The sequence below is a fragment of the Peromyscus maniculatus genome, chromosome 17 (assembly GCF_049852395.1).
Source record: "Peromyscus maniculatus bairdii isolate BWxNUB_F1_BW_parent chromosome 17, HU_Pman_BW_mat_3.1, whole genome shotgun sequence".
NCBI classification, from domain to species: domain Eukaryota; kingdom Metazoa; phylum Chordata; class Mammalia; order Rodentia; family Cricetidae; genus Peromyscus; species Peromyscus maniculatus.
In genome coordinates this window covers 57,776,134-57,801,055 of record NC_134868.1, presented here as the reverse complement: position 1 = coordinate 57,801,055, position 24,922 = coordinate 57,776,134, and the positions used below count along the sequence as shown (strand labels likewise).

At 53.4% G+C, this 24,922-nt stretch overlaps 1 protein-coding gene across 22 annotated transcripts in view; it reads left to right on the top strand.

Annotated features, from left to right (window-relative positions):
- The window catches only part of Mcf2l (MCF.2 cell line derived transforming sequence like), a 154,955-nt gene extending 132,196 nt beyond the window's left edge, over positions 1-22,759 (top strand). For 11 of the 22 annotated variants that reach the window (XM_076553709.1, XM_015999787.3, XM_015999790.3 and 8 more), the window contains 23 exons: positions 224-343; positions 980-1,171; positions 1,605-1,796; positions 2,448-2,607; positions 3,547-3,620; positions 3,862-3,938; positions 5,812-5,878; positions 7,134-7,249; positions 8,081-8,150; positions 10,789-10,881; positions 10,982-11,074; positions 12,011-12,136; positions 13,009-13,230; positions 13,475-13,567; positions 14,655-14,733; positions 14,872-14,938; positions 15,440-15,561; positions 15,839-15,931; positions 16,779-16,853; positions 19,489-19,610; positions 20,226-20,338; positions 21,008-21,111; positions 21,249-22,759. In XM_076553709.1, the coding sequence (XP_076409824.1) occupies positions 224-343; positions 980-1,171; positions 1,605-1,796; positions 2,448-2,607; positions 3,547-3,620; positions 3,862-3,938; positions 5,812-5,878; positions 7,134-7,249; positions 8,081-8,150; positions 10,789-10,881; positions 10,982-11,074; positions 12,011-12,136; positions 13,009-13,230; positions 13,475-13,567; positions 14,655-14,733; positions 14,872-14,938; positions 15,440-15,561; positions 15,839-15,931; positions 16,779-16,853; positions 19,489-19,610; positions 20,226-20,338; positions 21,008-21,111; positions 21,249-21,334 (2,556 nt within the window). In that variant the 3' untranslated portion in view covers positions 21,335-22,759. Of the gene's footprint in view, positions 1-223; positions 344-979; positions 1,172-1,604; positions 1,797-2,447; positions 2,608-3,546; positions 3,621-3,861; positions 3,939-5,811; positions 5,879-7,133; positions 7,250-8,080; positions 8,151-10,788; positions 10,882-10,981; positions 11,075-12,010; positions 12,137-13,008; positions 13,231-13,474; positions 13,568-14,654; positions 14,734-14,871; positions 14,939-15,439; positions 15,562-15,838; positions 15,932-16,778; positions 16,854-19,488; positions 19,611-20,225; positions 20,339-21,007 lie in introns of all 22 variants that reach the window. The other 11 variants (XM_042263000.2, XM_076553718.1, XM_042263002.2 and 8 more) reach the window with 4 other exon arrangements.
- Positions 22,760-24,922: the final 2,163 nt, after the last annotated feature.

Here is a 24,922-nt window from a genome sequence, read left to right as displayed (position 1 = left end):
GGATCATTTAGAAGTACTTTGAGTTGTTTGGTTTCCAAGTGTTCAGAGGGTGAGGCCCTGGGAAGGGCCAGCTCCCCAAGAGGCTCTGCAGGCCTGAGTAGCTTGGCTGGGCCCTGATGGCCCCCACCAGCTTGCTGCTGTTGGGGTGCCGGCCCCCTGCCGCTCCAGGCATGGGCTCCTGAATGAGGCACAGGTGCTCCAAGCCGGTCTTCCTCTTCTGCAGGTCAAAACCACCTTGGATTCCATGTCTCAGAAGATCGCCGCCTTCACTGACGTTGGCAACAGCCTGGCGCATGTGCAGCACCTCCTGAAGGACCTGACCAGCTTTGAGGAGAAGTCCAGCGTGAGAGTCGGGCGTGGGTGGAAGGGATTGGCGGTCACAACGTCACCTTAGCTGTGCAGCGGTCACAACGTCACCTTAGCTGTGCAGCGGTCACAACGTCACCTTAGCTGTGCAGCGGTCACAACGTCACCTTAGCTGTGCAGTGATCACAACGTCACCTTAGCTGTGCAGCGGTCACAACGTCACCTTAGCTGTGCAGCGGTCACAACGTCACCTTAGCTGTGCAGCGGTCACAATGTCACCTTAGCTGTGCAGAGGGCACAGGACCCGAGTTTCCCACTCGGACTAAAGCTCCTGTGGCACCTGGGGGTAACACGGGCAGTGTGCAGAGAGGCCAAGCTCCCCTCCTCTGTCTCAGGTACACACCCTGTGCTCCACAGCCCCTTTGTCCTGGTCTCTCACTATTCCCTGGCTTTAAAACCTGTACTTCCTCTAGGCCACGCCAACCCAATACCTTCCTGACCTTCAGGAACTGGGCCTCGGAATGGCCCGAGGATTTAGCGGCCTCAGTCAGCCACAGCAGTCCACAAACTCCACATCCGTCGCCCACCTCCAGTCCAGACACCCCATATAGGACTGTGTCCCCCGTCCGTCTCTCCACACAGGACTAAACTGATACCCTGATGCTCTCTGCAGGTGGCTGTGGACAGGGCCCGAGCCCTGTCCCTGGAGGGTCAGCAGCTGATTGAGAACAAGCACTACGCCGTCGACTCCATCCACCCCAAGTGTGAGGAGCTCCAGCATCTCTGTGACCACTTCGCCACCGAGATCACCAGGAGGAGGGGCCTTCTCAGCAAGTCCCTGGAGCTGCATAGCCTCCTGGAGATGGTAGGCAGCCCGGCTGACTTAACCACCAGCTGTTGTCCCTTACCAGCAAGGGGGGGGGGGGCTGAGCCGATCAGAGTCACTAACAGGACAGCCAGAGCACACCCTCCCTGTCCTGTCGTCCTGTCACTCAGAGCATTGGTCCTGATGCGCTCACTTGTTCCAGCAATGATTTCTTAGGAGGGACCGCAACTTAGGTTCCCTTTTAGCCCTGCTTTATTCTGACCCCCTCTCCTACGGTGAGTTCAGCCCCTCAAGCCCAGTCAGCTCCGCAGTGTCTCCTCCCCTCCAGGCACCCTGTGTCTTGGTGGCGGGAGCCTCCTATCCTGAGAGCGCCTTAGTCAGAAGTGGGGGGCGCCCAGCTGCAGCAGCCAGCCTCACGGGGGGAAGGATGGTGCCGCAGGTCCTGACGCTGACAGCCCTCCTCTGTTTCCAGTCCATGAAGTGGTGTGACGAGGGGATCTTCCTGCTGGCCTCACAGCCTGTGGACAAGTGCCAGTCCCAGGATGGTGCGGAGGCCGCCCTCCAGGAAATCGAGAAGTTTTTGGAGACTGGTGCAGAAAATAAGATTCAGGAGCTCAATAAGATTTACAAAGAATACGAATGCATCCTCAACCAGGACCTTCTGGTAATGCCAACGGGGGTTTCCATCCGGGGCCTGGGGACTGGGAACCCACTCCATAGAATATTTTAAAAAATATGTTTTTGAGATGCTGAGGATCGAACGCAGGGCCTCACACATGCTAGGCAAGCTCCCTTTCAGTGAGCTATATCCCCAACCCTCCAAGAACCCTTTGAGTAGGGAGAGATGGGGGTGGCTAGGTAGACGTGCAGGGGATGAGGAGCATCAAGTTCAGCCCGGCTTCCAATGCAGAAGTTATTCTAACCACGTCACCATCTCCCCCAGCATCACCCGAGATAGGTGTGGCACTCACTGGAACCCTGACCTTGCCATGGTGCCTCTGCTAGTACACCAAAGATGGGCTGGCTCCTCCTCACCCCCAGCCAGCTGCCTGAACTCTCCTTCTGAGGCAATGGGAAGAAACTGACCCCCTTTCCAGAGCCGTCCTCTCAGAGCTCTGGAGACGGCTGCCCATCCTGCCGTGGAATCTCACACAGCTTCTCACTGTCTGACCAGTGCGGCGCACTGTTCGCGGACACGCCTCACTCGCCGGAAGCAGGACGAGCTGCACACGCAGACACACTCTCTGTGGATGACGGCGGTTTTTAGGGCCCGCACTGACACTTGCAGGGTGTCTCAGGAGCTCTGTCGTTTCAGGAACACGTGCAAAAAGTCTTCCAGAAGCAAGAGAGCACTGAGGAGATGTTCCACCGCAGGCAGGCCAGCCTGAAGAAACTGGCAGCCAAGCAGACGCGGCCTGTACAGCCCGTGGCCCCCCGGCCGGAGGCGCTCACCAAGTCCCCCTCCCCGTCACCAGGTATTGCCTGGCACCTTCCTCCCAGGCAGCCATCCGAGGAAGCCGAATGTGCCAAGTCCTGTTGTCATGCTTCTGTCCTCTCTGTCCTTCCTGCCCTAGTCCGTGGTCAGCAGTCTGCAGGCCAGGGCTTATTCTCATCTGCCACCCATTTTAATTAATGAAGTTTTACCGGGACCCAGCCACGCTCTGCCATGTCTCATCACCTGGGGCTGCTTCTAGGCTTTGGCCACAGCAGAGCTGGGTCCTCTCAGCTGAGTCCCGATGGCCTTCAGAACCAGAGACGCTGGCCCTTTAGGAAAGGTCCTCAGTCATTTCCTCTGAGCCAGTGTCCCTCGGTTCCATCCATTCTCTGTGCTGTTGCCAGAACCTTGCCACTGACCTCTTCACAAGCCCTCCGAGCCGTCACTGACTATGGAACCATGCCCCAGACCCCATGAGCGACCAGGGTGCCTTGGCCTGCTGACCTTCTCCTTTGCTTAGCAACTTCCTCCTTCCTACATCAGGAGGGCATTCTCCCTTCCGCTCTGGGACAAGAACCCAGAGATGAATCGGCTCGGGTGCCTCTGCGTTGGCCAACAGCAGCCACAAATGTCCTGGGGAAACATTCCACCAGCAGCCTCTGAGGAGGAGGAGGAGGAGGAGGAGGAGGGCTGCTTTCTGACCTGACCTGCAGAGAGAGGCCCCTAGCTAGGAATTCCAAGGTTTCCAGGGTGCCAGCATGAGTTCCTTCCCACTGTTTCCCTGTCAGCTCCAGCAGTTCCCATCCTAGGGGCCGTGGAGGCCCCAGTCAGCGGCTCCTTCAGGTAGCTCTCCGTCCCTCGCCCGCCAGTCACCCCTTTCTTCTGTCTTTACTGGTGTAATCCTCTTCCCTTCCTTTTTCCCCCGCTGGGCACACGTCTCAGCAGAGCTAACGCCCATCTCTGCCTCTTTCCAAACTAGGCTCCTGGCGAAGCTCCGAGAGCTCCAGCTCTGAGGGTAGTGCACTCCGCAGAGGGCCCTACAGGAGAGCCAAGGTGAGGCTCATCACGCCATGTGGGCCCCTCTGTGTCTGGCTGTTGCTCACAGCCACAGCAAATTGTCTCAGCATCCTCCACTTGCTGTTGTCCACGAGGTCTGTCTCTCTGGGTCTCCTGGCTTCCGGGGCAGCTACTCACCCTCCTCAGACTCTATTCCAGATGGGAAATGAGGCTGGGCAGTCAGCCTCGGAGGCAGCACTTTTCATTCTCAAAACCCAGCATGCTGCTCTCTCCTCAGAGTGAAATGAGCGAGAGCCGGCAGGGCCGAACCAGCTCCACGGGGGATGAGGAAGAGAGCCTGGCCATCCTGCGCAGGTGAGTGACCACGGGTGTCTGGGTGTTAGAGACACAAAGATGCCAAGCAGCACTTTTACCTGGGCGTACAGGAAGGAAGGAAGCTGGCACCACGTATATGCCAACTGAAAACAAACATGTAGACTATGGGATGTACACGCATACTCATTTGTCTGGGCTGGGCTGGTGATCATCTGAGCCCTCACTGGGGCCACCTGTCACCTTTCCTGTATGGCCTACCTTCTGCTATATGGGGACTCATTCCTACTCACAAAGGCTCCTGGAGAGTAGTGGGCGAAATGCCATGACAGACTCAAGATGTGCGCTCGGAATGCCCCCCCACTGAGACCTGCCTGTCCACTGCCCTCAGCTGAGTCCCTTCCCTCATGAAGTCTCTGAGCAGCATCCAGGCCAGACCATGTGAACACAAGAGGCTGAAATTGCAAAGAAGGCAGAATTACTTGGGGGGGGGGGTCAGCCAGGAGCTGGGGCCATGGCATTGGAGGCGGAATGAAACATCACCCCTACACTGTCCTTGTTCTTTGAATTTGCTCTAAACACAATGTGGCTAGAGTTTTCCAGTCCTGCCTGGCCCACGGTCAGGACAAATCTCTCTCACCCACCAGTCAGACCCAACCAAGTAAACACACAGAGACTTACATTGCTTACAAACTGTATGGCCACAGCAGGCTTCTTGTTATCTAGTTCTTCTATCTTAAATTAACTCACGTCTATTAGTCTATAAGTTGCCACGTGGCTCGTGGCTCACCGGTACTTTACATGCCGCTTGTCATGGCGGTGGCTGGCAGCATCTCCCTGCCTCAGCCTTCCACTTCCCAGAATTCTCCTCTCTGTTAGTCCCGCCTATACTTCCTGCCTGGCCACCGGTTTTATTTATTAACCAATCAGAGCAACACATTTGACATACAGACCGTCCCACAGCGACACAGTAGGAATAAAGCTGCGGTTCCTGGAACACGTGAGCAAACAGGTGTATACACACAGGCGACTTGCTTCGCATGTCCCCATCACACTCGGCAGTGTCCCACTGTGGAGATGCAGGACAGGGTGAATGGTGTAGCTAGAGCAGCAGCTGAGAGGAACACGAGGTCTGTCGCTTCTGGACGATGACAAGCAAGAGGCCGAGAAGGGTGGAGAGTAGAGAAGCTTCCAGGCAGAGCGACACACGGGGCCCTGAGGTGGAGGTGACCTCCCCGTGCCCGGGCAGTTTATGGCTGAGAAGCAGGCCCAGGCTCCCCTGCAGAGCCTCATTACTTGGCTGTTGGCTGTTTTCTAGTCCATGCCCAGGTGTCCATCTAGTAGCCCATGGGGATGAAATGGGCAGATTGGCTAGAGGCCATGGGCAGGTGGCTCTCATCTCTGAAAGCTATGAATGGCTGGATGCTTTGTAAGCCAGCCCTCATCCCCTCCCGGGGCTCCACAAATGATGGGCACGTTGCATGGCTGCAGATGGCCACATGCAGCTATCACGTGCAGGACAGGAGCTGGTAGTGCAGCTGAAGAGCCGCAGCTATTCAGAGGCTCTGGGGTGGCAGGGTGAGGGGTCTTGTTGGTAAAGAGGTCTTGGAAAGACTCCAGTGGCTTGTGACGGAAACAGGAGGCGTCTCACTCACCCATGTGTGCGGAGGTGGCATTGGTTTTGTACAGATGGGCCCCAAAAGGCTAGAAGGTGGGTAGAGAGATCGATCCCAGAAGGCAGTGGAAACAGGAGGCCATTGTCAAGAGGCCAGGGAGCCAGCTTCTTCCACAGCTCCCGTACCGGGCAAGTCCTCAATGCCGTGATTTCTTCCTTCACAGGTAAGTCTAGGGACTCAGTGATTCCGGATGACCCTCCCACGCTAACATCTTTGCTCTTCTATGTCTCCGTCCACAGACACGTGATGAATGAGCTCCTGGACACGGAGCGGGCCTACGTAGAGGAGCTGCTCTGTGTCTTAGAGGTGAGGCTGGACACGGGGCCAGGTGGACACGAGGCCAGGGGTTAGCTCGCCACCACACCATAGCTTCATTTTTTTTAAATTTTTACTACAGTTAGGCCTGTTGACAAAGACTGATATTTCCAGCCACCCTGGAGACCGAGGCAGAAAGATTGTAGGTTCAAGGCCCACCTGGGCTACAGAGCGAGTTCAAGGCCAGCTTGAAGGCTCTATCTCAAAATAAAAAGTGAAAAGAGCACTTGCCTAGCGTGTGTGAGGTCCTTGGTTTCATTTCCACCACTATCAGTGCGGGCGCGCGCCAGTGTGTGTACACACACACACACACACACACACACACACACATTGCTTCTTAGGAGCCTGGAGAGGTGGCTCAGTGAGTAACGAACTTTCCGTGCAAGCATGAAGACCTCAGTTCAAATCCCTAGGACCCATGGGAAGCCAGGCATGGCAGGATGCATATGTAACCCCTATGAGATAGGAGGTAATGGCGTGAGAACCCCTGGAAGTTCCCGGGCCAGCCAGCCTGGCATACACAACACCAAACAAGAGACTCTGTCACACACACACACACACACACACACACACACACACACACACACACAAGATTTTTTTAATGCTGCTTAGAAATGAGGATTTATGCCCACAACAAAGCGCATGAAAATGTTTGTAGTTGGATTACTTGTCTCGGGCCCAAAGGAGAAACGGCCCAAATGTCCCTCAGCAGGAATAGCGGCTGGACCAGCCCAGGAGCAGATACTTCCGCCACAAGAGAGCTGCCCATGCTCACAGTAAACACATGGCCCACGCGACCTCGGTGACAATGATTGGGATCATAGGAAACAGTGCACACAGTTCTGTGTATGGTGTAGAGGTGCACCCCGTAATCCTGGCACTCAGAAGCTAAGGCAGGAGGATCACTGTGAGTTCAGAGCCAGCCTGGGCTGCATAATGAGGTCTAGGCCAGCCTGGGCTAAAGAATGAGACCCTACCTTATCTCTGATCCACAAAAAAGAAAAAGAAAAAGAAAAGGAAGAAGAAAGAGAAAGTTCCAGAACAAGGCAGGTCGGCAGATCTGGAGTAAGAGGATTTGAGGAGGGGACCCTGGGTCCTGAGTCTTCCCAGTAGTGACCTGGAAGTTAATAGCTAGACACACTGGATACACACAAGAGCAGCATGGCCTCTGCCTTGCACCTGGATAAAAAGGTCAGAAAGGACGATGGGAGTCTCTCCTGGCTGACAGCCTCCCGCTCCCTTTCAGGGCTATGCCGCAGAGATGGACAACCCCTTGATGGCACACCTCATCTCAACAGGCCTGCAAAACAAGAAGAGCATTCTGTTCGGAAACATGGAGGAGATCTATCACTTCCATAACAGGTGGGCCCTCCATCTGGACATAGATGCATGCAGTGTCTGTGATCTCCTGCTTCTGACATGGCTGCCTGCAGGGAGCCGGGACCCACAGCCCCTGGGATGTATTTGGCTGGGAACAAGTCTCTCCAGAAAGTCACAGGCACATGTAGTAGGTGCCCATGATGTGTTCTCTGACCACCTTTGTGGCCCCTTGTCCTGCCGGCTCGTGCCTAAGGTGGCTGGGTGATAAGCAGGCTGCCTGCTGGGAGGACAGTGGTGCTTCTGGGAAGCAGTTTAGCCCTGATGTTTTCGTTAACGCTTGGGACCTCCAGAGGCGACGTCCTTTAACCGAATTTCACCGTCCACCCCTCTCCTGCAGCTGCTCCTTTCCAAGGGTGTTTAGAACCTCCCCTTTAGGATCACTGAGGCTGGTCCTGGGCTTGGCCCCAGTGGCTTCAAACTGCAGTGGACCCCATGGAGCCTTCCTCTCCTGGGATCTCCCCAGAGGTCAGGTGCAAGTCAGTGTTTAGACAGGAAACGCGGTGGGGATTTCATGGGCCCCAGAAAACCCACAAGCTCATCGAGAGCCTTTGCATGTTCCATCCCTGACTCCTCCCTTCTCGCCTCTGCCCCCAGAAGGTTACCTCCAGCGTTAGTATTAACTACAAGGTCAGAAATAAAAGGAGACAGGAGCCTGGGCTGTGGGCACTGAGGAGCCAGGGTTGGCAGGGTGCAGGCTCCCAGGCCAGGTGGGGAGTCGCTGGCACTCTGTGATGAGGTTGTTCAGGGTCTCTGGAAGACAGTGATATCTGAGTCCATTCTGTTCCCTGCCTCACTGACACCCTCTCCATGCAGAATATTCCTGCGGGACCTGGAGAGCTGCATAGACTGCCCAGAGCTGGTGGGGAGGTGCTTTCTGGAGAGGGTACGTATCTCTAACTGCACGCCTCACAGGCGGTGCGTATCTCTAACCTCTGAGGGGCCCTGAATGTACATCGTTAAGTGTGTGGGAGGCCCTTGGTACCTCCATATCACTGACCATGTGTAGCGCCTTGACGGGCTCATCAAAGCTGCTCACACTGACGCCTTTAGCTCCCACCGCAATCGCACTACAGCTGAAACCAGAGAGCACAGTATGGTGGGAAGAGGAGAAAAAAGGAATAGCATCTTGCTTTGAAGGCTAATAACTACTTCAGTAAAAGAGAAAAACCATAAAGCTCAACGTTTGAGGATGCAGAAATCACAGTTTCTGAGGCCTGGTGCCGCTGAACTTTCCTTGTGGGTTGGTTCATCTTTGTCCAAGCCTTGCTAGCTGAGAACACTGGAGAAGGCCCTGGGGCCTCTCTGTGTCCATTTTCTCCTCTTTGGAATCGCAGGTGTTCCCTCGCCGGGATAGTGGAGATGAGTTTAAAAAGAGAGGTGTGTGGAATAAATTCTTTGAGCAGGAAGAGTGGAACCCATACATAATGTCTCAGACCCATGGGATGTTGTCATGTTGAGCACTGGGACCAGTGGGATTCACATGGTACAGAAGGGAGGTCCCTGGGCGGGGAAAACAAAGCAACGTTATGAAATAAAGAACTAGAGGGGCCTGGGGTACAACTCGGGGGCAGGACACTTGTCCAGCACACCAGGTCCCGGGTTCCACCCCAGACTGACCTGGAGGGTAGGGGGCAGGAAGCGGATGCTGAAGGTCTCGTGAGTCACCACCAAGGGCCAGGCATGGTGGTGTACACCTCCCTTTGACACCAGCAACTGAGGCGGTAGAGGCAAGTAGATCTCTGTGAGTTCAAGACCAGCAACGGCAACACAGTGAGACCCTGTCTCAAAGTAGGTAGAAGGGAAGAAGGAGCCTTATTTGTCTTGACTCAGCCTAGCAATTCATGTGTCCCCGGAGTCCCCAGACCTTAGGTGGTCATCATTCTGTAGGTCAGAGGTCCCTAACTGGCAGCATCAGACCCCCCCCCATGCAATGTCTACAACCCTCTGCACCCCAAAGTATTCTGTTCTACAGTCATCCATACCCGAAAGCCGTATGAGTCCCCTTGAGATACCTAGGGGCAACTTTGTTTTTACACTGAGCTCACGGTGCTTTTACAAAATAACCCGTAAAATGCTCCTCAAGTCTATAGCATAGTGGTTGGATCAATCTCTGAAGTCCCTCCTATAGATAGGAGTCTGTGTGGGTCCTTAATCACACACAGGTCTGGACAGCTCCTTCCTCTGGTGAGTAAGCTTATTTTGAGATAATGAAAGGGGATTAGGACTAACAGAGCCCTAGGAAGTGACCTTCTGGGGGACATGTTACCCAGCTGTCAGTGAGGGTGGGGTAGCCTGGGGTCAGAGGGGCCAACATGGCAGGGGTGAGGTGCAGGATGCCCTCTGTCTTTGGAACTGTCAGAGTTCCACACTCACCGAGTGCCCATAGCCTGCCGACCTTCAGCAGCTGTATCATCAGGGAGACTGAGGTACAAGACCCCTGCCAGCAGGCAGCTGAGGCTGCCCTGCCCACCATGTCCCTCATCCATGGATGCTTGACCTCCGCTTCGCTTGATCCAGCGCGGAGCTGATAGGGTCAGACAGACTGGGGACAGCATCAGATCAGAGGCCAGGAGGACTCGCGTGTCCGAGGCAGAGCAGGACATCCAGGGGTGGAGAATGTGGAGTTGGGCCCGGCCATCCTGCCAAAGCAAGCCACAAACCATATACCCAACACTGTCTGCTTTCCAAAATATGTCTCAAACTGTATCCCCAAACCATCTGTACCCCCAGACTGTCTTTATCCCAGAGCCCCCTCCATTTAGATCCAAATATCCTCAGAACTTCTGTGATCTACAGCCATATACCTTATCTAGCTATTGAAGACCCAGAGCCCTCTGTACCCCCAAATCATCTGCAATCTCCAGAGCTCTCTATTCTAGCTGCAGCCTAGGACTTTCTACACCCCGTGAAGTGCCCAGGGGAAATTGAATTTCACATATTCATATTTATTTTTTAATGTGTATATATATATGTGCCTGTATGTATGTATCTATACCGTGTGTGCGTGCGTGCGTGCGTGCGTGCGTGCGTGTGTGTGTGTGTGTGTGTGTGTGTGTGTGTGTGTGTGTGTGTGGTGTCTGCAGGAGCCAGAAGAGAACACTGGATTCCCTGTAACTGGAGTCACAGGGCAGTTGTGACCTGCCATGTGGCTGCTGGGGACTAAACCTGTGTCCTCTGCAAGAGCAGCCAGTGCTCTTAACCACCAAGCAATCTCTTGAGTCCTGCTCGGGTGGATTTCTGCCAAATAACCTGTATAATCTGCGAAACTGCCCGAGAACACCCTGGAATTCCATGTACATAAACGGACTGTAAACCTTGACAGAGGCCGCCCTCCACCTCTCTGGGCTGTGAATGATCAGCGGCGAGGGGGTTAGAGTATGAGGCCCCGATGTGGGTGAATAGCAAGCCTGGCTGGGGGCGTCGGCCTGGGAGCGGCAACAGCTTCCGCTCTGAGAACGGAAAGGTGCTGGGTGTGCCTGGATAACAACAGCCTGTTCTCTCTTTGCCCCTCCTGGCTGTAGATGGAGGAGTTCCAGATCTACGAGAAGTACTGTCAGAACAAGCCGCGGTCCGAGAGCCTGTGGAGACAATGCTCCGACTGCCCCTTCTTCCAGGTCTGTCCTGAGCTCCTTCCCCACACTAGTACTTCTCCTCCCTTCCTCGGGGCTCGGACAGAGCCGTGGCCTTGTGTGACCGCGTGCCCGCTGGTTGCAGGAGTGCCAGAAGAAGCTGGACCACAAGCTGAGCCTCGACTCCTACCTGCTGAAACCTGTGCAAAGAATAACCAAGTACCAGCTGCTGCTCAAGGTAGGCCTCCAGGGCAGCTGCCCTGGGTCAGCCACACCTGCCTGCTGGCCAGGTGTCTGCAGGGGCCCAGGGCCTAGCCCAGCTCTTCTTCACTGAGCCCTGGCCCAGGCCCAGAGGCACTCTTATAAGCCACTGATCCTCCACCTTGCTGTGGCCCTGATTCATCCAACCATTTGTGCAGGCCTGCTGTGTGCTGGCCATTGTAGAGGGCCAGGGACGTAGAGACGGCCAGCTATACCAGGAGCCTGCGGCCTCTCCAGGGGGAGGATGAGGGCTGAGCCCTGTCTGTCCTGTCCGTCCCTGGCACAGTGGGAGTGAGGAGTCTCTGTCTTGGAGTTTGTGCAGTGCAACAGGGCAGGAAAGGGGTCGTAGCACTGTGCCTTTAGCAGGGCCGTGGCGACAGCGGGAGGCAAGTGGGATAAGTGTGCACATAAGTGTGATAAGTGTGATAAGCGGCCATTCCGGCAGCTCCTGCGCTGCAGAACCCAGCTGTCCATCTGTCATCCTGGTGTCGAGGAGGATTTGTGTGTTTTTTTTTTTCTTTTTGGATTTGTGTGGTTTTTTTTTTACAGTTTTGTTTTTAGATTTATTTATTTATTATGTATACAGTGTTCTGAATGCATGTATGCCTGCAGACCAGAAGAGGGCGCCAGATCTCATTACAGATGGTTGTGAGCCACCATGTGGTTGCTGGAAATTGAACTCAGGACCTCTGGAAGAGCAGCCGGTGCTCTTAACCACTGAGCCATCTCTCCAGCACGGACTTGTGTTTTTTAAGTGGGTTCTTGTGGTTGGTGTGCTGGTGTCTGTCCGGGCGCCACACCAGGATTCCAGGGACCCCACTTGGAGTCTGAATCTGTGCCACTGTCAGCTGCTCCTGGGGGTGGAGAGGGAAGATCTTGGTGTGTAACTGCACCGTTTTGTACTCCCCCTCAGGAAATGTTGAAATACAGCAAGAACTGTGAGGGAGCCGAGGACCTGCAAGAGGCGCTGAGCTCCATCCTGGGCATCCTCAAGGCGGTGAACGACTCCATGCACCTCATCGCCATCACTGGCTATGATGTAAGGCCCCACAGTGGCACCGTGGTGCCAAGGACACCATGTCCTTTGTCCTGTCTTGGTCCTTGTCTCACGAGCAAATGGATAGGAGTGATCTTATCAACACTTCCAAGCTCTCTGAGTCCGGAAGTGGACACACATGGCCCAGGGCCTAGGGCAGCCCCAGGTTCTGAGTCCGGAGCTTGTCCATATGTGGAGCAGGCCACGACTGTTTCCCCCAGGAGCGTGAGGCCTCTCCAACAGGGGTACACCCCCAAAACTCTTCCCTTCTGTCTACTTCCTGGACAGCAGGTGGGCCCCTGTGTTTTCTGTGATACGGTGTGTGGTCCAGGGGCTAATATCAAGTGGCTGCCTGGAGTAGATTTCTCTGTGTAGGCCCCACCTCAAGTCAGCATAGAAGGGCTTTGTTTCTCTGAATGTCCATTTAGCATTCATTTTCAGGTTTTTTAAATGACTATACTTTATTTCTAACAGTTTTAGATTTACTAAAATTGAGTGTGAAGCTCATATTCCCTAAACACCCCACCCCCCACCCCCAGCCTCCTCCATCATAAACTCTTGTGTTGGTGGTGACAACCTATTCCACGGACAGGCCTGCAGGGATGTCATTAACTGAGGTCCACTGTGCCTTAGGGTTCTGGTGCTGTCTCCTCTCCACCATAGCAGTGTCCCATGGCTCCTCCAGGCCCTGCCTCCTCTCTCACCCCACCCCTGCAGCCGACTGATCTTTTGTCACCTCCCGAGATGTGTCCCTTCCAGAATGTCCTGCCAGGAGAACCCTACCGTGTGTAGTAGTCTTTCCAGTGTGCACTGGAACCCCAGCCCACCCACGTTTCACCCGCTTTGCGTGCCCCGACATGTGTCCTGTGTTCCAGGGAAACCTCAGTGACCTGGGGAAGCTGTTGATGCAAGGTTCCTTCAGTGTGTGGACAGACCACAAGAAGGGCCACACCAAGGTGAAGGAGCTGGCCAGGTTCAAGCCCATGCAGCGGCACCTGTTTCTGCACGAGAAGGCTGTCCTCTTCTGCAAGAAGAGGGAGGAAAACGGGGAGGGGTATGAGAAGGCTCCTTCCTACAGCTACAAGCAGTCCTTGAATGTGAGTGACTGGGCCAGCAACCGGAGGGGAGGAAATAAGTCACCACTTTGTGTGTAACAAGCTTCAATCGAACACAAAGGGTTACCAGACACCCAGCTGCTACCCATGGAAGGGGGCGTTGGGGCTCCCACCATCCTTAGCCCTTATTCCACCTCCAAATGCCCCATCAGTTTCCATCATCGCTGAATAGGATGCATGGCTCCACCAGGCACGCTGATGCGTGTCTCTGTTTCTGTACCTCCAGATGACAGCGGTTGGCATCACAGAGAACGTGAAGGGTGACGCCAAGAAGTTCGAGATCTGGTACAATGCAAGAGAGGAAGTTTACATCATCCAGGTAGAGCCACTCACTTGCCCTGCAAACCAGGAGCCAAGGGAGCCCTTGGGCCTCTTCAGGGTGGCCAGGGAGAGACTTCCAGTGAGAACCAGGTCAACAGTCTTCACAAGGTCCATCCCCCAGAGGCAGGGGCTGTCATACTATGATACTTCCCTGGGTCGGGTCACAGAATGTGCTGGGCCCAGGATGAAATTGGGGGCAAGTGCACATCAGGTGATAGACAGGTACCACCAGAAATGGCTTTGGCTCCCACGCCTCTTGATAGCCCCAGAGAGCTTTGTCTACACAGTCTGGCTCTCTGGTGGAGTGTATGGCATACCTGTCCTTATTGGCCAGTGGGAGAGAGGCAGGAGCTACAAAATAGACTCTTGGGTTAACATCCTCTCCATGAGACCCTGGCAAGAACCTAAGTACTCCATGAAGGTCCTAGCCCAACCTGGCTGGACCTTTCACTTGCCCTCGGAGTCACAGAAGACTTGACAGCTGGCCAGCACACAGTGGCCATGGTGGTGTCACAGCCCCAGTGTGCCTTTGAGTTTTATACCTAGCCCAGAAGACCTCACAGAGCTGAATCAAGGCTGGGGCCCAGCAGCTGTCCTAGCAGTGATACCCAGGCTGAGCATCAGACCATTTTACTAATGCAGGATAGCAGTCATGGCCTCAGGTGATGCTCTTGGGCTGGTCACACTCATCTGGTGTGAGGGTGAGACTCGCTTTTGTGCCTATCACCTAAAACAAGGCCAAATAGAGGGCACTCCCAGAATACCTGTTCTGCACGCCGGGCCACGTGTGCAGTTAGCCCAGCACACCAGCAGCAGCAGCAGCAGAGCTGGCCTTCCTGCTAGTCACTGGCCCTCTCTACCGAGCCCCTGGGCACCTGCATAAACATAAACATAAACCCTCGGCCTTTTGCAGCCAGTCCTGGGCTGCAGGGTTAAGAGACCCACAAAGGGACATTCCCACCACCTGCTTCTTCTGACCCTCACACCCAGGGGTCTGTTGATTCCTAGGAGTCCCCTTGAGGGTGTCTATGGGAACCCGCGGCATGTTCTTCTGGTCACCGACTCCCATCTCTCTTTGGGGACAGGCACCGACTCCTGAGATAAAAGCAGCATGGGTGAATGAGATTCGGAAGGTTCTGACCAGCCAGCTCCAGGCCTGCCGTGGTGAGGCTCCCTCTGCCTTTTGTCTGTTTTCTCGCGTGCCAGCCATGGTCAGCTGCCCGAGAGCCTTTAGCCTGTGAGCACAGCGGTGCTCAGTGCCCGCTGACAAACGATGCGCCGCGGTCCTTTGTCCTCCCACAGAGGCCAGCCAACACAGAGCCCTGGAGCAGTCTCACAGCCTTCCTTTGCCGGCGCCATCCAGCACCAGGTGAGCATGTCAGTGTATGCGTCAGAAGCCTAGGAAGCAGGTGGGCACGCTGTAGTCCTATCACACAGGACAGCGGGGCGAAGGTATCTACTAAAGCAACACAGGGAAAACTGTCTCCAAAGACACAAGGAAAAATAGCAGGGCTCCTGCACACGCACAGCGTTCACTGTGTCACTGAGATGAATTTGCACAAGGCTCTCCAGCGTCATCTAGGGATTCTGGGTCGGTGACTTATGCCTGAACGTCAGGCCCAAGGGTTTGGTCTCCTACCCTGCTTCCCTCAGCTCGTCCCCTGCCTCACAACGTCCTGTTTGTAGATCACTACTCACGGTAGTCAGCGTGCCGAGGGTACAGCCTGGTGACGGTTGGTCACCAACTTTGAGTGAGGGAGGTGCCTGGAAGACAGTCTAGGAGCCACGATGTCTCAGTGCCCACGGTCCCCAGACAGCCCTGAGAAATTAACCGACACACTGTTCCTCTATCGGTCCCTGGTGCCCTCAGCCCCACAAAAGGAGGGAACTCGAGAAATGTCAAGAAGCTGGAAGACAGGAAGACAGACCCACTGAGCCTGGAAGGATATGTGAGCTCGTCGTCATTGCCAAAGCCCCCCGAGAAGGGCAAAGGTGAGTGTCAACTGCAGTGTGGCCCATTCAGGCGCTGCTCATGGAATGTCCACCATCTGGCATGGGAGAGCTCAGGATCGCTCCGGCACCCTGACCTCACAGTAGAAGACCCCCCTCATTCATGGTCAGTGTGTGCCTCCATCTGGTGCACCCTAAAATGTGCAGCTTCTCTCTGCCCACCAACCCCCCGAGCATAGGGCCATGGCCAGGGCCCTCTGCACCCTGTCAACCTCCCTCCCAGATGCTGTCTCTGCATTCTGTCTCTCCTCCCTCCTAGACGATGCGGTCCCTAGTTCTACCTCTGAAAGCTCTGCGCTTTCCAGAAAGCGCTTCACGCTGCAGGGCTTGGCTAACCTCAAAGGTCAGAAAGGTAAAGAGGCGGTACCCCGCAACTGCCTTCCACACCGTCTTTGTGTGGCGACCTCCGGCGCCACACGCAGCCACACAAGCACATTTCCCACCCTATCATTCTTGACCACTGACGCCGTGTAGACGCAGATGCCCGACGTTATCTTTTAGGGGTGCCTTTTGGATACAGAGAGAGGCAGCTTTGCGAGTGTGGCCTGCTAAAAACTGGAGCTGTTACCCCACCACTTTTCCGGCCTGACCCCTTCTCCCAGTCCCCGCCCTATCCCCGCCCCCGTCCCCGCCCCTTCCGCCTCACCTCGCATTTTCCCATTGGCTCTGCAGGCTCTTGCCGCCTTGAACTCTGGAGTGCTGAGTGCCAAGCAATCCCAGGTGTCTTCTACAGGGTGTTTGCTAATGAACAGCGGCAAAAGAGCCTTCGAACTGAGAGCTGAAATAGCTTTGTCACCTGGGGATGCCCCTTGGTGACCAAAGCTTGGGACAGCCCTGGCATGCCTTGGCTCGGCACAGTGCTCCCTTCCAATACTCCAGCTCTCCCAAGTGACGGGCACGGGTCCAAAGAATTAGAGAGCTTCCCAGTTTATAATTCTTAGTCGGCTTCAAGTTTGAGTGAAAGAAACGCTTGTTCTCTTCCGGCGTTCTTTCTAAAGCAGAGCTGAGGGCAGCCCCTAAGAAGATGACTGACGGCTAGGGCCACCGTCTACCAGCTCCGCTCTCCGGGCCTCCCCGCTTCCCTGCGCGATCCCCGAGTCATTTCATCTCACAGACATTTCATCTGCCTCCTCCACTCACTTGACGCCTCCTCTGCTTTCTTTCTACTGTTGTGTTTTTGCCTCTTCCTCTTCCTGCAGCCTCTCCGACCAGTCCTGACAAAAAAGCCAAGCGGCATGAAGTCAAGAGCGACCCGACCCCCTTTGGTTTGCGAGGTAGCGCGGCAGCCCCTGAACCCCAGTCGGGCACGCTGTCTGTGGCTGTGCAGGGCACCTAGGACGAAAGCGAATAGATCAGACAAGCCAGTAACTGATGGTTCGCAGCTTGATGCCTGGTGACAGGTGCTGGAAGAGGCCACGTTCCTGCTGTCCGCCTGGCCCGTGGTTGGCAAGCCGAGAGGCTCAGGCCCAGCTTGGCTGACCAGCATTTACACTGAGATTTATTTCTCAGTACTAGTGTAGGCTAAAGGTGCCCTGTTCAAAGGGTCACGGAACCAGCACCCTCCCCCCGAGTCACCAGCTGGCCCAACTATTCTGGGTGGAAACAAGTGGAAGGATCAGGTCTTCGCAGCAGGCAGATGGCTGCTCATATGGGCCACCGGAGTTCAGCTCCACTCTGGGCCTTGGGTCCCTGTTACCTTCGATTACCCAAATGCAACCCTAGGAGGTCAGCAGCTGCCTAGAGTTCATGGATGGATAGAGAGATGCCCAGCTCGCTGATGCTGCGCTCCCAGTTGCTCAGGAGTTATTTTCCATCTTAAGACCTCCTGTGGAGGTTTGCTTTTATCCATGCAGCCCTTTCCACACATTACCTAGAACCCCGAGATGTCCCCCCATGGGACATGGTGTTTGAAGATGACAAATGTAGCCGTGACTCTGCCAGGTGCTGTTCCCACCTTCTTCCTGCTTAATGCTTTTGTCTCTGCCAGTATCTCTTCCCTGGAGTCTGAGTGGCCACAATGCAGCCTTCTGGGTTGCAGAGAAGATGGCCAGGTGGCAGATGAGGGCCAGTCACCCCCTTCCTTCCTTTCTACCTTCTGTAGTACAGATGCAGCCCACACCTGGAATTAAAAAAAAAAAAAGAACTGATAGATGTATAAGGCAATTGGCTAACATTCTCATGCAGTCTCCAGAATCCCCAGAAAGAGTGATGCCAGCTAATTTGAGGCCATCAGCCTTCTAAATCCCTTTGTGTCCTTGTCCCACACCTGGTACCTGGACACTGCTAGACCAGCATGTTGGGCTTCCTGTTAATACTGTTCAGCAGCTGCAGCAGCAGCATGATCCAGTGCTACCCTGGGTCAGCAGACACTTGTGACTGATGGTAGTTGCCAAAGCGTGAGCTGCTGGAAGTCTCTCATAGATACACTAAGGAAGACAAAGATTTTTATATAGTTTGTGACCAACGGTGTGGTCTTTGATGGTGGAGGTTTTTGTACTTGGGAGTTTTCATCTGCTCCAACTGTCCTTAGACTTTGAGAGGCCCCCATGTGGGCTTTGTAGCAACATGATGGGTGGGGGTGGGGGAGGAAGTCAGGCTGCCTGCACATGTGTTTGGAGCAAGAAGGATATGATTGTAGTCGGAAACCCCTAGAACACAGTTCTTACACATCTGCAAGCCTAGTGTGACACTCTCCAAGTACACAGCTGTCCCCAGGCTCTGAAGTCTGGCCTCAGGGAGGTAGGTCAGAGGGGCTGTAGCTAGTCCTGCCATAGTCAGGTGGGCCCTGAGTCTGCACAGTTGGTACCTGGGGAGTGTCTAGGCCCACATGTTCCCTCGGAAGACAGAAGAGCCTTCCCAATGTTCTTTAGCAAAGGGTTTTCATCGCTGGCTCTGGGCGTGCTCAGCCATGGGAGGGGCTGCAGCGCTAACAGGCCTCTTTGTCACCCTGATTTCATGGGGGCGGGGGGCTCTTCTGTGATTCCACAACACCCCCACACTGCACCAGCACCTGGTACAATATGACACCGGGTGTATCTGAGATCCAATAAGCAGGCTGGCTTTCCTTGCTATGCTTCTTTGTGTGTTGATGTGTTCTCCGGTGTCACACGGTGACCGTATTTAGTACCAGGAAGGACAGGGTAGTGGCCTCACCCTAGTACTGTCTGAGGAATTTACTCAATAGGAGTTGGTCATCTCCATCTCTCCAAAAAGGGAGATACTGATGCTACCCTTTGGAGCATATAGCAGGAAGACAGAAATGAAGCATTTGGAAATGTGGGGCCACTGGCCAATCCAGTGGATTTGCCGGATGGCAGGACTGAATGCTAGGTTACCCACACATGGCTTGACATCCTCCTGCTAACCTGTCCAGTGAGAACCACAGCCGTGCGCATCTCACAGGTCGGGGATTTATTTGGTCCTTCTTGCAGGAAATTATTTTCCGGCCAGCAAAGTGGGTGTTAGCTATCACAGTTTTAGCTGAAGACACCTTCCCTTCACAGGGTTTGCTATAGAGTCCAAGTAGACGGGATTGGTAGGGCTGGGGACCTGAAGAACGTATAGATGTCCAGGGCAGCTCTGGGCCTCATCTTACCCCTTAGAGTAGCCCAGCAGATGGAGGCAGATACGCTCACACCCCATTTCCCTGCACTGTGCAGTCACAGCAGAATGTACCCAGCATTTTATAACAGTATAGACGGAACCAGTGGAGAGTCTTAAGCAGGTGATTCCAACAAAGACAGAGAGCCGTCACATGCAACACAGTCCGATGAATAGGAAGAGAATAGGCTCAGGTTCCGAGTCCCACAGCTAAGCATTCCAGGGGATCTGTGGACCTCATATGGAACACACTTGGGCAACGGTGACTGCATCCTGGCTGTGGGCCTCACAGGAAGCTGTTTCTCCTAGGCTGGAGCAAAACGTCCCACTCACTGGAGGCCCCTGAAGAAGACGGAGGCTGGTCCAGTGCCGAGGAGCTCATCAATTCCTCTGATGCAGAAGAAGACGGTGGACTGGGCCCTGGGAAGCTGGTAACATTGGCCTCCCTGGAGGGTGGGGCTCAGGGTGGGCCCTGTGTCCCATGCGGTCACTGCTCTTCATCCAGAAATACACAGCGCTCACTTGGATCGCAATCCACTACCCATAGTCCTACGGAACTGTGTGCCCACCTGCCTAGAGCTTAAGCATGCTTCACCCCTCTTTAAGGGGGCAGCCCACACCTCTCATTGGTAGAATGTCCTAACCACGCTTTCCTAAAGCGGTACCCATACTGGCTTGGAAATTAGCAAGGAGCTCAGGCGCCCGTAAAGACATGCAGTGCTGTGGACACGTTGGCGCATCCATTTTTATCTTTAATATGGTCACAGTATGCGTTGCACCATCCCCCAACACTAGGAGCCTTTCTGGTTTAAGCCAGAAACCTCGGCAAACCTCCACAAATGGCAGGACCTCAGCACAGCACTGCACCACCACCACCCGCGCCCCCCGCTGGCCCTCGGAAGCCTGCTCTGACGTGGGCACTGCTGCTGGTGTGTAGCTGGCGCCACACAGGAGAGAGCGGGTAGATGTGTCGTTGGCGTGCTGGCCCTGGGAGGCAGCGAGTGCTGACACGCTGAAACCTCGGCCTTGTCCCTCATCATCCTCAGGTTCCGGGTAAATACACGGTGGTGATGGATGACGAGAAGGAGGGCCCAGACACGCTTGCCATGAGGACGGGAGATATGGTGGAGGTTGTGGAAGAGGGCGCCGAGGGCCTCTGGTAAGACGGCAGTGAGCTCTCTCCCCTCCAACACGCCTCTGTGTGATCCCTCCTCAGACATGACCATGTATGATCCCACCTCAGACATACATGACCTGTGTGATCCCACCTCAGACATACATGACCTGTGTGATCCCTCCTCAGACATGACCATGTGTGATCCCACCTCAGATATACATGACCTGTGTGATCCCGCCTCAGACATAACATGATCTGTGTGATCCTGCTTCAGACATAACATGATCTGTGTGATCCTACTTTTGACATGCCCCTGTGTGAGCCCACCTCAGACATACATGACCATGAGTGATCCCACCTCAGACATACATGATCTGTGTGATCCCACCTTAGATGTACATGACTTGTATGATCCCACCTCAGACATACATGACCTGTGTGATATCACCTCAGACGAACATGACTTGTGTGATCCCACCTCAGACATACATGACCTGTGTGATCCTACTTTTGACATAACATGATCTGTGTGATCCTACTTTTGACATGCCCCTGTGTGAGCCCACCTCAGACGAACATGACCTGCGTGATCCCACCTCAGACATAACTCTGTATGTCCCCACCTCAGGTGTGTCCGCGTGCCCACCTCGGAGACACCAACCACAGGTTGCAGGCATGGGGTACCTTATAGCCACTGAATTCCCCTTTCAGGTATGTCCGGGACCTGACCAGCAGCAAGGAGGGATGGGTGCCAGCCAGCAGTCTGTCCACCCTCCTGGGCAAATCCAGCTCGGCTCAGTGTCTGAGCAGCTCAGGTAAGACCTACTGTGCGCGCCAGCTGTGCCCCGAGCCTGCCAAGATCCTCAGCCCGGAGCCTGTTTAAAGGCAGAGGTTTCTAGGTGTGCAGAGGAAAGGGCCAGAGCCGAAGTCTGTCTCCACTGGTTTCCCGCAGACTCCAGCCCAGGGTCAGCCGTGCTGAGCACCTCCTCCAGCTGCAGCGAGGGCTGCCCCACCCCCTTCTCCGAGCTCCAGGGATAGTGGCCAGGCCTCTGGGGCAGGCGCTCGAGGCCACCGTGCAGTAGACCAGCATGCAGATCTCTAAGTTTTCTTTTGCTTGGGCTTGCTTAGTGTGGGAGGGGATGGTGCTCCGAGACATCTGGACAGGAGGACCCGATCCGCCGCGGGCTTCAGAGGACACTGGGGCCCTGGCACCACGACTCCATTGCATGTGCAGAAGCCAGGAGGCCACAGTCCACCACCAAAGCTACTTTCAAAACTCCAGAGTGGACAGAGGAGGGGCTATGGGTCAGGAGGACCCCTGTGCAGAAATGTGGGAGAGGCCCCTTCTCATGTTTGGGCAGCCAACAGACCCTGCTGTGCAGCCTCTCCAAGGTGTCCTGACCTCTCTGGTGCTCTCTATGGGAACATCATCCCGAGGAAGCACTTCTAACAGGAGTGGACAGTTTGCTACCAACAGCCCAGGAGGGGATCAAGGGACTCTTGTCTTTTATAAGTTTTTGATTTTTTTTTTAAACAGGGATTAATCCCACGGCCATTTTTTTGTGGTACTCTGGCCTCAAATCTTTACCAAGAATCACTGTGTTTACATGAAATGACAATTTGATACTGTATTTGATATAAAACTATTTTTTGTTACTGGGGTTTACATCGAAGCATGTTGTTTATACAACTAAATGATTTCGGGGGCACTCTCACTGAGACCTGGCACTCCCTGGAACACACCAGTCCCAGATGAAGGAAGGCCCGGCAAGTCAGCGGACGTCTCCTCCACCAGAAACAGTCAGAAATCACTGAGAGTCTCACATCTGCATAGGTTTTGTTTTCACAAGAAATGTAAAGTATAATTTAAAATATTAACCTTCTTTTCTACAATAAGAGGGAGACTCTCCATTTTTTTAAAAGAATGTCATTAAATTAGGATATTTTTATTATTTTTAAAGAAGATGTAAAAATCCATGCTGTCAGCCATCCTCAGCAACATGGGCACCGGCTGCCTCTCCATGTCAGGGCAGGCCCCGCTCCCCTCCCCCAGCTCACGGGGGACCTGCAGCCTTCATTCAAGTCACGGCAGAATTGCCATGAAAACCATTGTTTTTTTCCCTTTCTGTGTGTGTCTGAGAAACAAATTCTGTTCTTTGGAAACGTTCTGTGCCTGGTAGGGCCGATATTTTTATATGTATGTATGTATATATATATATATATGTTCACGTGTGTACATATGGTCTGGGTGTAAAGGATGTATTTATGGCCTCATGCCGCCGAACATCTGTCACTTTACGGTCCCTCCCTGTCTCCTCACCCCGCTGCCATGGGAGGCCACCGAGGCTCGTTCACCACTGTATGTCCAGGTAAAATGCCCTCCTCCCCCAGCCCTATGGCTTGCAGAGCCATTACTGGCCACACCTTCAGAGAATGGTAACAAAATAAAAAAACGTACAAAGATTCTGTAGCATTTTCTGGTGTATATGTTACGTGGGAAGAATCATGGAATGTAATCTGTCCAGCCTGTTTGAAAAATGCCACCCTCTTTTATGATCTCATCCTCATACAGACACTTCAAACTGTCACTTTTGCCAGGCATGTGGCACGCCTTAATCCCAACACTGCAGATGCAGAGACAGAGGCATGTGGCTCTCTGAGTTTGAGGCCAGCCTGGTCTACATAGAGCGTTCCAGGCCAGTCAGAGTTACACAGTGAGACCCTGTCTCAAAAAACCAAACAATGTCACGGCTTCATTCATGGTTGCTTTTACTTTCTACTGCTGATACAAATGAACACTTAAAGTCAGAAGTCTTTATTGTACGGATGAAGTTTAGATACTGGCCAGCGACTCCTGCTGTCCCCCGCGTCGGCAAAGGCACTGGGCCCCCAGCACACCGGCACGTGGTGATGGTCACGAATGCCCACATGGCAAGGGTGAGAAACGAGGCAGGAGGTGGCAGGATATAGAGGACGTGCAGGCACCAAGTGTGTTATGATGTCTGTTTTATTTTATCAGACAGTGATGATGTTAAAGTAGTACCAGGATATAATTTTGAAAAAACGTGAAGGGGACCAGAGACGTGCAGCAGAAACGTTACAGAGTAATAATATCACACTCGATACTCTTCGCTGAAAAGTTAGAAAATGAAGGAGGTTTATTTATCTGTGAGAAAAGAAAGGTGGATACATGGGGAAAGAATGGTGAGCAGAAAACACAAAACTGTAATGAAGAGATGGATCCCGACATGTCTGACTCACAGTGTGACTCGTGTCCTGATTGATGTGTCGGGCAGCAAGCTCCAAGCAGGCTAGGCTTCAGAGAGCTGCTGGAGGAGACCCTGAACCGTGTGTAAAATTTAAATTAATGACTGAAAATGAAAGCAAGAAGATTAGCCCGAACGAACACAGAAGAACTCTGACACAGCAATGCTAATAACAGAGATGAAATTCAGGGCGATTTGAGTGTAAGGAACCAGGAGGTGATCACAAACTTGTACACCAGTAGTAATGCCCGCAGTGCAGACAGCAAGTCTGGATGTTACTGTCTGTCCATCAAACATGAAAACGGCACCGTTTTCAGCACACACACGACATACACAAAACAATGAAATAGGCCGTTGGTAAAGGGTATTTGGAAGTCTGTAGCCATTACTCTGATGTCACCAAAACTCTGCTCCCTAGAGCTGAACAGATAGCTAAGCCTCAGCACATGAGGGCTGCCGCTGAATCGTGACTGGAATTGTACCCACCCTCAATCTAACATGACAAAGTTATAGAGTTACTCACTTGAGTAAGATAACAAATACAATCAGTAAAACTCAAAGTACAAAGAAGAAATTACTACCTTGAGGGAATAAAATAAAAACAAAAAAATCAAAACCTTGATCATTGAAAAACAGAAAAACTATAATTTATAGAAAAATCAAGAAGCTATTTAGGAGACAGTGTGACAACATGTCGGTTTAACAAAACAACAGTAGCAGTGCACACACACACACACACACACACACACACACACACACACACACCATAGGGCCAATAACCTCCAAAGCCATGGGTTTTTGGTTTTGTTTGTTTTATTTTTTGGCCAGGTTTACAGTACCAGACAGGAATTCCTTCCCGTGGAGCCGGCCTCCAACCCAGATCAGAGAAGAGTAGGTCACCCCGTAACAGTCATGCCACTATTGCATAGGCTCATTTACCTGGCAGGTCACTGTCCTAACGTGCAGGGTCCACTGATGGGTGGAACAGCTGATGACTATTTCTCCTGGTGGGTACCTCCAGGACTGTGAAAACTAGCCAGCAAGGAGGAAGTTTCCAGGTCAGTTCCAGTTTGATTTTTCTATACGCTGCCAGCAAAGTATGGTGTATCTTCAGCAATCATCCAGTTACGATGGGCAACCAAGAACAATGGCCTGTGTTGGAAAAAAAGACCCACATATTCTAATCAAGTAAATGTGTCCATATCGTTGAAGTATGGTGGGTGCAAAATCAGAAAAACGCTGCTCTAGTTTACCACATTAAACTCAGTCATGTAAGTCAGCAGCTTCATAGACGTACAAAATTTTTATTGATCATTTCTTTATCATGGTTTATCATACCAGGATATGCTTTTTTAAAAAA